This window comes from Salmo salar, chromosome ssa04 (genome assembly GCF_905237065.1).
Source record: "Salmo salar chromosome ssa04, Ssal_v3.1, whole genome shotgun sequence".
NCBI classification, from domain to species: domain Eukaryota; kingdom Metazoa; phylum Chordata; class Actinopteri; order Salmoniformes; family Salmonidae; genus Salmo; species Salmo salar.
Genome location: NC_059445.1, coordinates 81616198 through 81629568, shown reverse-complemented (window position 1 = coordinate 81629568; position 13371 = coordinate 81616198). Strand labels below are relative to the sequence as shown.

At 43.3% G+C, this 13371-nt stretch overlaps 1 protein-coding gene across 5 annotated transcripts in view; it reads left to right on the top strand.

Annotated features, from left to right (window-relative positions):
* The first annotated feature begins 10529 nt into the window (after positions 1-10529).
* The window catches only part of LOC106603936 (P2X purinoceptor 1), a 109281-nt gene continuing 106439 nt past the window's right edge, over positions 10530-13371 (top strand). The window contains exon 1 of one of the 5 annotated variants that reach the window (XM_045717395.1): positions 10530-10909. In XM_045717395.1, the coding sequence (XP_045573351.1) occupies positions 10722-10909 (188 nt within the window). In that variant the 5' untranslated portion in view covers positions 10530-10721. The remainder of the gene's footprint in view (positions 10910-13371) is intronic. The other 4 variants (XM_045717394.1, XM_045717396.1, XM_045717397.1 and 1 more) reach the window with 4 other exon arrangements.

The window sequence follows — 13371 nt, the reverse complement described above, 5'->3', positions numbered from 1 at the left end:
ACGCAGTAAACCAGTATTTCCCAACCCTCAACAGTCCACATTTTTATTATAACCCTGGACATGCACACCTGATTCAACTTCAATCATCAAGCCCTCAATGAGTTGAATAAGGTGTGTTTGTCCAGGGATACAATGTAAAATGTGAACTGTTGGGGGTACTGGAGGACTGGAGTTGGCCTGTTAGGGGTACTGGAGGACTGCCGAAACGCTTCTGTTCTTTTTTTCTACCTGGTAGTTAATTGCATAAACCTGGTTTCCCAGGTCTGAATCAGTCCCCTTTTAGAATGAGAGGATGAAAACCAGAAGTGTTTTTTCCCTCCAGGACTGACATTGAAAGGCCCTGCTCCAGAGTGTCCTTCATATGTCATATGTTGTCACGAATTAAGTTTGAGTTCACAGGCTTTGGAAAAGGAAAGGGGCAAAGTAGTTACTGTGTATTGTGTGGCTATTTATCCGTTGTGACCTCTTATTGTGAACCCATACAGTTACATTGGTCTGTTAAATCTGCAGTATTTTCTTGTGAAACGGAATCTCTTAATGAGTTTGTTAGCACAAGTTGTTTATCATAATTTAATAAATTAATCAAACGGTACATTGTTCATCTTTTTATTTGTTTTATATGTAAAGCCCTTTTTTTCTTCAACAGTTTCAAAGTTTTACAGTGCCTTTAGAAAGCATTGACAAGTCTTTACCTTTTTTATTATTTTTATATTTTGTTGTGTTACAGCCTGAATGGATGAAATTGAGATTTTGTGTCACTGGCTGGCACATAATACCCCATAATGTCAAAGTGGAATTATATACTGCTCAAAAAAATAAAGGGAACACTTAAACAACACAATGTAACTCCAAGTCAATCACACTTCTGTGAAATCAAACTGTCCACTTAGGAAGCAACACTGATTGACAATAAATTTCACATGCTGTTGTGCAAATGGAATAGACAACAGGTGGAAATTATAGGCAATAAGCAAGACACCCCCAATAAAGGAGTGGTTCAGCAGGTGGTGACCACAGACCACTTCTCAGTTCCTATGCTTCCTGGCTGATGTTTTGGTCACTTTTGAATGCTGGCGGTGCTTTCACTCTAGTGGTAGCATGAGACGGAGTCTACAACCCACACAAGTGGCTCAGGTAGTGCAGCTCATCCAGGATGGCACATCAATGCGAGCTGTGGCAAGAAGGTTTGCTGTGTCTGTCAGCGTAGTGTCCAGAGCATGGAGGTGCTACCAGGAGACAGGCCAGTACATCAGGAGACGTGGAGGAGGCCGTAGGAGGGCAACAACCCAGCAGCAGGACCGCTACCTCCGCCTTTGTGCAAGGAGGAGCAGGAGGAGCACTGCCAGAGCCCTGCAAAATGACCTCCAGCAGGCCACAAATGTGCATGTGTCTGCTCAAACGGTCAGAAACAGACACCATGAGGGTGGTATGAGGACCCGACGTCCACAGGTGGGGGTTGTGCTTACAGCCCAACACCGTGCAGGACGTTTGGCATTTGTCAGAGAACACCAAGATTGGCAAATTCGCCACTGGCGCCCTGTGCTCTTCACAGATGAAAGCAGGTTCACACTGAGCACGTGACATACGTGACAGAGTCTGGAGACGCCGTGGAGAACGTTCTGCTGCCTGCAACATCCTCCAGCATGACCGGTTTGGTGATGGGTCAGTCATGGTGTGGGGTGGCATTTCTTTGGGGGGCTGCACAGCCCTCCATGTGCTCGCCAGAGGTAGCCTGACTGCCATTAGGTACCGAGATGAGATCCTCAGACCCCTTGTGAGACCATATGCTGGTGCGGTTGGCCCTGGGTTCCTCCTAATGCAAGACAATGCTAGACCTCATGTGGCTGGAGTGTGTCAGCAGTTCCTGCAAGAGGAAGGCATTGATGCTATGGACTGGCCCGCCCGTTCCCCAGACCTGAATCCAATTGAGCACATCTGGGACATCATGTCTCGCTCCATCCACCAACGCCACGTTGCACCACAGACTGTCTAGGAGTTGGCGGATGCTTTAGTCCAGGTCTGGGAGGAGATCCCTCAGGAGACCATCCGCCACCTCATCAGGAGCATGCCCAGGCATTGTAGGGAGGTTATACAGGCACGTGGAGGCCACACACACTACTGAGCCTCATTTTGACTTGTTTTAAGGACATTACATCAAAGTTGGATCAGCCTGTAGTGTGGTTTTCCACTTTAATTTTGAGTGTGACTCCAAATCCAGACCTCCATGGGTTGATAAATTGGATTTCCATTGATTATTTTTGTGTGATTTTGTTGTCAGCACATTCAACTATGTAAAGAAAAAAGTATTTAATAAGATTAATTCTTTCATTCAGATCTAGGATGTGTTGTTTAAGTGTTCCCTTTATTTTTATGAGCAGTGTACTTTGAGAAATGAAAAGCTGATATATCTTGACTCAATAAGTATTCAACCCCTTTGTTATGGCAAGTTCAGGAGTAGAAACGTGCTTAACAAGTCACATAATAAGTTGCATGGGACTCTGTGTGCAATAATAGTGTTTAACATGATTTTTTGAATGACTACCTCGTCTCTGTACCGCACACCTACAATTATCTGTAAACTACCTCAGTTGAGCACTGAATTTCAAACACAGATTCACAAAGGCCAGGGAGGTTTTCCAATACCTCCAATGTAAAGAAGTGCACCTATTGGTAGATGGGTAAAAAAAAAAGCAGACATTGAATATCCCATTGAGCATGGTGGTGTATCCTGGGGTGCAACTTTCACTGGGGACGGGGACAATATGAAATTGCATTTATGTCCCCCCCTGTTTTATCATTGGAATGTGATACAAAACGAGGCATCGATGTTCTTTAGGACCATGCAGACGCCTCCGAGCTGTCGGGTAGGCTGTTTGGATTGTTTATCCTACTGGATAAAAATAAATAAAAAAATGATATGCCCCCCTCTTCTAAAACCAAAGTTGCGCCCCTGGGTGTATCAATACATCCAGTTACTACAAAGATACAGGAGTCCTTCCTAACTCAGTTACCGGAGAGGAAGGGAACCGCTCAGGGATTTCACCACGAGGCCAAACAGTTACAGAGTTTAAGCTAGAGATATGCATGGGCTGCGTCTCAATCCGCCACATCCTCCGATGTCGCACTTCCCCAACTGCTGTGGAAAGTGGCAGAGCTACAGCGCTGTTTGTCAGACCAAGAGAACATCCCGAAAAACTGTCTGTGGCATCACAACGGTTTGACCTACAAAACTAATATGACTCTATAGAAAGAGGAGACTCGTGAAAACGATTGTGTTCAATATTCAAAATTCAATATTTGATCAAATACATTTTAAATATATTTGTGATACCTAAAAGGTTCCTAAAATCCCCCCCCCACCCTAATTGACAGAATATATGCTAAGATGGCTGATGTTTTACGTGCTCCTAACCAACTGCTATTTTGTTTTTTTTTTTTCGCATTGTTTGTAACTTATTTTGTACAAAATGTTGCTGCTTCTGTCTCTTATGACCGAAAATATCTTCTGGACATCAGAACAGTGATTACTCACCTCAAACTGGAAGAAGCTTTTTCCTTTAATGAGCTCTGACGAGAAAGATATACTACTTTCTGGGAACAGGCCCAAATCCCCGTCATTTGCTTGAAGAAAAGACAGAAAAGGGGGCGGAGGTCAGGCTGCCTTCTGAGAATTCGTTAGCGAGTGAGTAAATTCCCACTGCCATCTGTTTTATTGCCTAATTGATGACCTACGATTAAGATTATCCAACCAATGGGACATTAAAAACTGTAATAGCTTATGTTTCACCGAGTTGTGGCTGAACGACGACGCGGATAATATAGAGCTGGTGGGATTTTCCATGTGCGCCGCCAAAACAGAGAAGGTACGTCTGGTAAGATGAGGGGTGGGGGTGTGTCTATTTGTCAATAACAGCTGGTGCTCGATGTCTAATATTACAGAAGTCTAGAGGTATTGCCCCCCTTGAGCTCAATGTTCTTTTATTGTGTTACATTTTATATATTTTTTATTTTATTTTATTTGGTAAATATTTTCTTAATTCTTCTTGAACTGCACTGTTGGTTAAGGGTTTGTAAGTAAGCATTTCATGGTAAGGTCTACACTTGTTTTATTCGGCACATGTGACGAATAAAGTTTAATTTGATTTGTATATATCCTCCAAACACTGGGATCTAGGTTTTTTTCACTTAAATGTAGCCTCTAACTTTGAAGGGGTGAGCAGTGTTTACTCTACAGCAGGGATGGACAACTTTGATGGGGGTTGGGGGCCACAAAAACCTATTCAAATAATATTTATCATGTTTTCATTTTTTTCTAATACTATTTCATCTGTTGGTGGGGGTGTGGGGCTACACCAATGCCATGATTATTGTATATATGTGATAACTTTTGTATGCTTGCAATGCGCAATGATGGAAAAGTACTGGGTAAATGGAGATGTACTGCTTTCGTTCTCAGGCTGAGAATTGTCTGCACCTGCTGATAGACACGCAGCCTCAAGGCCGAGATAACAGAGTGAGAAACCACAGTCTATAAATGTTTTTCTCATCTTTGATACTTCGTATCTAATCTGATACAACAATGTTAAGATATGATTGACGGTAGGTTGTATTTGTTATTTATTTCACCTTTATTTAACCAGGTAGGCAAGTTGAGAACAAGTTCTCATTTCATTTACAACTGCGACCTGGCCAAGATAAAGCTAAGCAGTTTGACACATACAACAACACAGAGTTACACATGGAGTAAAACAAACATACAGTCAATAATACAGTAGAAAAAAGTCTATATACAGTGTGTGCAAATGAGGTAGGATAAGAGAGGTAAGGCAATAAATAGGCCATGGTGGCGAAGTAATTACAATATAGCAATTTAACACTGGAATGGTAGATGTGCAGAAGATGAATGTGCAAGTAGAGATACTGGGGTGCAAAGGAGCAAGATAAATAAATATATACAGTATGGGGATGAGATCCAACTATTTACAGAAGGGCTATGTACAGGTGCAGTGATCTGTGAGCTGCTCTGACAGCTGGTGCATAAAGCTAGTGAGGGAGATATGAATCTCCAGCTTCAGTGATTTTTGCAGTTCGTTTCAGTCATTGGCAGCAGAGAATTGGAAGGAAAGGCATCCAAAGGAAGAAATGGCTTTGGGGGTGACCAGTGAGATATACCTGCTGGAGCGCGTGCTACAGGTGGGTGCTGCTATGGTGACCAGTGAGCTGATATAAGGCGGGGCTTTACCTAGCAGAGACTTGTAGATGACCTGGAACCAGTGGGTTTGGCGACAAGTATGAACCGAGGGCCAGCCAACAAGTGCATACAGGTCGCAGTGGTGGGTAGTATATAGGGCTTTGGTGACAAAATGGATGGCACTGTGATAGACTGCATCCAATTTGTTGAGTAGAGTGTTGGAGGCTATTTTGTAAATGACATCGCCGAAGTCGAGGATCGGTAGGATGGTCAGTTTTACGAGGGTATGTTTGGCAGCATGAGTGAAGGATGCTTTGTGTCATAGTTGTCGTAGTGATGAGACCAAAACGCAGCAGGTATGTGTATGCTCATCTTGACGTTTAATAAATTCAAAATGAACACCAAAAGAACGACCGATCAACAAAACAGTCTGGCAAGGCACAAGGCTAAACACAGAACAATCTCCCACCAATGACAAACACAAACACACCCTAATATATGGGACTCTCAATCAAAGGCAAATAGACAACACGTGCCTTCAACTGAGAGTCCCAACCCCAATTAACCAAACATAGAAATAGACACACTAGACTAAATATAGAATACATGAAAATCAAAATCAAACAGTGCCCAAAAACCCCCGGAATACTTAAATCAAATGCCCCTTCAACAAAAACACCACCCTTGTCACGGTTGTTGTCGGTGAATGAGGACCAAAACGCAGCAGGTACGTGAATGCTCATCTTGATTTTTAATTATCTTCAAAAATGAACATACAACATAACAAAACCGAAAAACGAACAACTAACAAACAGTCTGGCAAAGCAAAGCTCAACACAGAACAATTCCCCCACAAATAACACAAACACACCCTAATATATGGGACTCTCAATCAAAGGCAGATAGACAACACCTGCCTTCAACTGAGAGTCCCAACCCCAATCAACCAAACATAGAAACACACACACTAGACTAACCATAGAATTCACTAAACATAAACCAAAACCCGGAAATACTAAATCAAACACCCTTTACACAAACGCACCACCCCGAACCACATAAAACAAATACCCCCTGCCACGCCCTGACCAAACTACAAAACAATTAACCTTATATACTGGCCAGGACGTGACAACCCCGAACCACATAAAACGAATACCCTCTGCCACGTCCTGACCAAACTACAATGACAATTCACCCTTATACTGGCCAGGACGTGACACTTTGTTGCGAAATAGGAAGCCGATTCTAGATTTAATTTTAGATTGGAGATGCTTAATGTGAGTCTGGAAGGAGAGTTTACAGTCTAACCAGACACCTAGGTATTTGTAGTTGTCCACATATTCTAAGTCAGAACCGTCCAGAGTAGTGATGCTGGACGGGTGGGCAGGTGCGGGCAGCAATCGGTTGAAGAGCATACATTTAGTTTTACTTGCATTTAAGAGCAGTTGGAGGCCACGGAAGGAGAGTTGTATGGCATTGAAGCTCGTCTGGAGGTTAGTTAACACAGTGTCCAAAGAAGGGCCAGAGGTATACAGAATGGTGTCGTCTGCGTAGATGTGGATCAGAGAATCACCAGCAGCAAGAGCGACATCATTGATGTATACAGAGAAGAGAGTCGGCCCGAGAATTGAACCCTGTGGCACCCCCATAGAGACTTCCAGAGGTCCGGACAATAGGCCCTCCGATTTGACACACTGAACTCTATCAGAGAAGTAGTTGGTGAACCAGGCGAGGCAATCATTTGAGAAACCAAGGCTGTTGAGTCTGCAGATAAGAATGTGGTGATTGACCGAGTCGGAGGCCTTGGCCAGGTCAATGAATACGGCTGCACAGTATTGTCTCTTATTGATGGCAGTTATGATATCGTTTAGGACCTTGAGCGTGGCTGAGGTGCAACAATGACCAGCTCGGAAACCAGATTGCATAGCGGAGAAGGTACGGTGGAATTCGAAATGGTCGGTGATCTGTTTGTTAACTTGGCTTTCGAAGACCTTAGAAAGGTAGGGTAGGATAGATATAGGTCTGTAGCAGTTTGGGTCTGGAGTGTCTCCCCCTTTGAAGAGGGGGATGACTGCGGCAACTTTCCAATCTTTGGGAATCTCAGACGATATGAAAGAGAGGTTGAACAGGCTAGTAATAGGGGTTGCAACAATTTCGGCAGATAATTTTAGAAAGAGAGGGTCCAGATTGTCTAGCCCGGCTGATTTGTAGGGGTCCAGATTTTGCAGCTCTTTCAGGACATCAGCTGTCTGGATTTGGGTGAAGGAGAAATGGGGGATGCTTGGGCGAGTTGCTGTGGGGGGCGCAGGGCAGTTGACCAGGGTAGGGGTAGCCAGGTGGAAAGCATGGCCAGCCGTAGAAAAATGCTTATTGAAATTCTCAATTATCGTAAATTTATTGGTAGTGACAGTGTTTCCTAGCCTCAGTGCAGTGGGCAGCTGGGAGGAGGTGCTCTTATTCTCCATGGACTTTACAGTGTCCCAGAACTTTTTTGAGTTTGTGCTACAGGATGCACATTTCTGTTTGAAAAAGCTAGCCTTAGCTTTCCTAACTGACTGTGTATATTGGTTCCTAACTTCCCTGAAAAGTTGCATATCACGGGGGCTATTTGATGCTAATGCAGTACGCCACAGGATGTTTTTGTGCTGGTCAAAGGCAGTCAGGTCTGGAGTGAACCACGGGCTATATCTGTTCCTGGTTCTACATTTCTTTGAATGGGGGATGCTTATTTAAGATGGTGAGGAAGGCACTTTTAAAGAATAACCAGGCATCCTCCACTGACGGGATGAGGTCAATATCCTTCCAGGATATCTGGGCCATGTCGATTAGAAAGGCCTGCTCGCTGAAGTGTTTTAGGGAGCGTTTGACAGTGATGAGGGGTGGTCGTTTGACCGCAGAACCATTACGGATGCAGGCAATGAGGCAGTGATCGCTGAGATCTTGGTTGAAGACAGCAGAGGTGTATTTGGAGGGCAAGTTGGTTAGGATGATATCTATGAGGGTGCCTGTGTTTACGGATTTGTTGTATCTGGTAGGTTCATTGATCATTTGTGTGAGATTGAGGGTGTAAGGGGGTGCGTAACTGGTGGCAGGGAAGTCAGACGCAGGAGAGCAGAACTAGATAGTAGCCGGAGCAGTTTAATCCAAAAACCAACGGCATAAAATACAACAGAATATGGGTATAAAAACCCGACGTGCACCAGTAAACATGTGCACAAGCACTTACAACAAACAATCCCACACAAAGACATGGGGGGAACAGAGGGTTAAATACACAACAAATAATGAGGGAAATGGAAACCAGCTGTGTAGGAAAACAAGACAAAACAAATGGAAAATGAAAAGTGAATCGACGATGGCTAGAAGACCGGTGACACCGACCGCCGAACACCGCCCGAACAAGGAGAGGAAACGACTTCGGTGGAAGTCGTGACAGAGGTCATCAAGCTTAGATTGTAGAATGACCGGGGTGTTAAGCATGTCCCAGTTTAGATCACCTAGCAGCACGAGCTCTGATGATAGAGGGGGGGCAATCAATTCACATATGGTGTCCAGGGCATAGCTGGGGGCAGAGGGTGGTCTATAGCAAGCGGCAACGGTGAGAGACTTGTTTCTGGAAAGGTGGATTTTAAAGAATGTGTTCTCTTGTTTTGCCACACAGATCTTTACTATAGACTGCTGAGGTACTCTGTATGTGAATCTCTGTCTGCAATTGCATTTTATTACTAAAGAGTTTTACACCAAGGTTCCTGTGTCACCTATCTGGAAGACTGATTGTTAAAGGTAACTTACATCACCCCATGCAAAGGACCACCCAACACATCCTTTCACGAGATATAGTCCCGAAAACGAGGGTTGCTGCTATCCAAGCCGGCTGGTCGTTCATTCTATCAGTACGGTTGCCAGAGACGTGACCCAGTCTAAGTATTGGTGGAAATATCATTAAAAAAAACTGAAATCATGTTTTTGACTGGTCTGCCCCTTTAACAAACTTGTGAGGCAGTGATCCAGTGATCCAGACATAGTTTATCCAATTACAATACATGTTTTTCCTGACAGCAGACACTGTACATGGTTTGCAAATGTTCTTTGAATGATTCCAGCTTAGCCTACTTCAACTAGTCTATTACAGTCTATCACACGAGGGGGTGTGGTATATGACCAATATACCACGGCTAAGGGCTGTTTTAGGTACGACGCATCGCGCCTAAGGCTGTTCTTAGGCACAACCCTTAGCCGTGGTATATTGGCCATATACCACAAACCCCCGAGGTGCCTTATTGCTATTATAAACTGGTTACCAACGTAATTAGAGCAGTAAAAATATATGTTTTGTCATACCCGTGGTATACGGTCTGATATACCACGGCTGTCAGCCAATCAATATTGAGGGCTCGAACCACCCAGTTTATAATAAACTATAACACATTGATATATTGAACTACTTTCTCCATTAGCTTACAGTTCAGTAGTCAGTACACAGACATGGTTGTCCAGGATAAGACTCAGAACATCAGTATTTACAGTATCGTTATTGGAATGACACAAATCCCCATTGAATTGTTTCAAGTTCTGTCACGCAAATCCGCACACACACTGGGGTAAATAAATTCTCTGGAAGTAAATAGACCTACTTGAAATAGGCCTAGGGCCAAGTTTTTGAGACACGCTTGATTTAGCTTGGACACCGCAAACTACAGTAAGTCAATCAGTACACCTGAAGTATTTAATATGCATTTGACACAGCCCTGGACTAGAAGTAAGCTTTGAAAACCATGGGAGTTCAGAGCATAGAGCAGTAGCTCAATATGCTACTGTTTATGTAGGCTATACAGTTGTAACAACCCTGTATAAATAGGGCTAGTTGTGTGGTAATTTTGACATTTTAAATGCTAGCTCATTTGCTATTCGAAAAGTAGGGATAAATAACACATTTAACTTATACTTTCCATTGCTGGCCAGAGATGAGTTTATAGATTATATTTTAAATCAACATGGCAACATTCTGTGCGGTGTTGTTGTGTTGAACTCATTCCTAAGCAACACACAGCACATGTAAATGAATTGCGTTTGTTCAACGGTTCTGTGTTGATCAAACAGATGCAGTTTAAGGATGTCTGTGACAGATGTTGAATGATCTGATCAGTGGCTCAGTGTAGTCATTATTTGCTTTAAAGGACTGGGGACCAGTAACACCTTGGTTTACGGCAAAATGCAATAATATTTGTTTGTTTTGGAGTGAGGGAAAAAGAGAGAGAGAGAGAGAGAGAGAGAGAAAAGAGAAAGAGATTCGGTAGGTTAGTGAATGAGGAAGTGTGAGAGAGGGAAGGGTGACGGGGAGGAGGACCGCCTGTGAGGAGAGAGAGAGAGAGAGAGACAGTCAAAGAGACAAAGAGAGTGAGAGAGGGAGAAAGTCCAACACTGCTACTGAAACGTGTCAGCTGTTGGTTAAGGGAGGCTGAAGAATAATTAAGAGAGGCTGAAGAAGGGAGGTGGAGAGAGAGAGAGAGAGAGAGAGAGAGAGTGTATGTATACCAGCGGGGTTGAGAGACCTTCCTCTTACCAGCGGAGGAGCAAGATGAAGAGTTTCATCACAAACACCCTCTCTGACTTCTTCTTCGAGTACGAGACCCCCCGTCAGGTGCTGGTACGGAACAAGAGGGTGGGGGTCGTGTGCCGATTGATCCAGCTGGGGGTCCTGGCTTACATCATCGGGTAAGCCCCCCCCCCCCCCTTTAAAGGATTCTATAAATGTAGAGTGGACTGCATGTAGAGGTAGTGTTAGAGCTTGTCTGTTGACATCATGTTTCAGCATGTCTATGGCTAAGAAATTCCTCAACTGCAAAATCCATGACCCAGCTTTTCTTATTTACATGGCTTGTAAAGTACAACACTCCTGTTAATTAATCAAGAGACCTCTAACCAAATCAAGGTGTGATATTTAAGGGTGATGACTTTATAATGCAATTTGGCAACAATTTTTTTTTTGCATACAGGAGGGATGTATGTTTGGTATGGAACTCTCTTGTGGATGAATGACATCTGGACTAATTCAGGTTTGATAATTAAGTGTGATGAGTCTAATGACTTACTCTAAATGCAAACAGAAACTATATATTTTTTGCGTATGTAAACAGGAACTATCTTATCTTACTATCTTACACTGAAAAAAATATAAACGCAAAATGTAGTGTTTCATGTTTCATTCAAAAATGTTTGCACAAATTTGTTTACATTCCTGTTAGTGAGTGTTTCTCCTTTGCCAAGATAATCCATCGACCTAACAGGTGTGGCATATCGAGAAGCTGATTAAACAGCATAATCGTTACACAGGTGCAACTTGTGATGAGTATGTTGGCCAAAATCCATCTCCCACTGCCTGCCACTGGGCTTCCTCTCACTACCATATTTGGTATTGAATGGAGATATTATTAAGCAGATATTTCACATTTATACATCCGGTGAAATATCTGTCTCATTGTTCTATCTGTGGTAATGCCCTTTCCAGCTCATAGAGATTCGTGTCAAGACAACATAACTGCATTTTGGGCAACTCGCTCAGATAGATAGTCACATTGGACCAAACCTCTTAGCTTGTAAACTTGCTACCACATGTAGGTTCGCAAATGATATGATGATTCATGGAGGACGAATTTGTTCTTTGGAAAGAACAGTGCTTTTTCATTTTGTACTTTGTATATTTATTGTTGTACTTTCTATCTTAATGGAGACAGACTGTGTTATGTCTCAACAAAACAAATTACTTGTTAACACTTGTTAACACTTTCTGTGTGTGCATGCCTGCACATGTATTCTGTCTGTATACATCTTCAGGTAGTCAGACTTTAGGACCTACAGGATGTGAACAGGCTTTGACTCACACAGATAACAATCAAACTTGGGTACACACACAGCTAAGCTGCGTGATTTTCCTTCCTTGGATAAGGCCGGAAAGTCAAGTGACAATACACATCAGAGAAACGTACAGTACATGCACTCAGCGCTGCAGATAAAGTCATACCAGAATTATTGCCCCTCAGATGTTTGCTCTTCCTACAGTGTCACATCAAAGTGACCTCAGAGATGTACATTTCTTGGGACATTTCCAGGACAGGTTTCTCAGAGAGAGTCCACACAACGGCTTCTAGAACAACAAGCTTTACCTTTTATAAGGTGATAGGACGTTGTTGTTATGATGCTAATCAGGGTTCATCTTTCTCTTTATCATTGGTCCTAAATCCTCTTTTATCAGGGGCGAAATTCCAAACCACATTCAAGGTTGAACGTTATCACCACCAAAAAAATGCTGAAAAGTTTTCTTTTAAAGCATTTAAAGCATTTAAAGCATTTAAAGCAAAGGTTTAATGGATTTGTCCCTGAAAGTTAGGTGGTTATCTCCAGTCTCTGTTGATATTAGAGAGTGACCCCTGAACACAACAGTTATTCTGTCAGCGTGAAACCGTTTCCCACCTCCCTCCCCTCCATCCTCTCTCCCATCCTCCCTCCATCCCTACCTCTCTCCCTTCCTCCCTCCATCCCTACCTCTCTCCTTTCCTCCCTCCATCCCTATCTCTCTCCTTTCCTCCCTCCATCCCTTACCTCTCTCCCTTCCTCCCTCCATCCCTACCTCTCTCCCCCGTGCCACAGCTTTCGGCCTGAAAGCGAGCATGAGCTCAGGCCGTGATGAACATGGAGCGAGATGTGATTAAGGAGCCTGTCTAGGACTCTCTTCATCAGGGCCCTGCAAGACTTTAACAGCTGAGAGATAAAAAAAAAATCACTGGTCTTTCAGCCATGGATCAGACAGCTATGGGCCTTAATCGAAGTAGGGAGACTCATAGGAGCTCTTATCTGAAAAACAGCGCACTCAGGAAGAGCCACAAAAGACAATCACACATCAGAAAGATCTGTCGCTTGGTCTGTCGGACTTTGTCCCTCTCTCTCTCTCTCTCTGTCTGTCTATCTGTCGCTCCACCAGGACTTGGGGATACAGAACAGATGCAGATCTTACTTAGATTGTCATTTCACGCTTTGGTTTCCTGTAATGTGATTGTTCCAACTGTTCTCTCTATGTGGACTTCCATTCTAATTCAGAGACAACAGCAGCGATGAGATTTATAGTCATAGCTTGATTCAGACATCCAGTTGAAATGGACCAGTTTCTTTTTGAAAAGTTG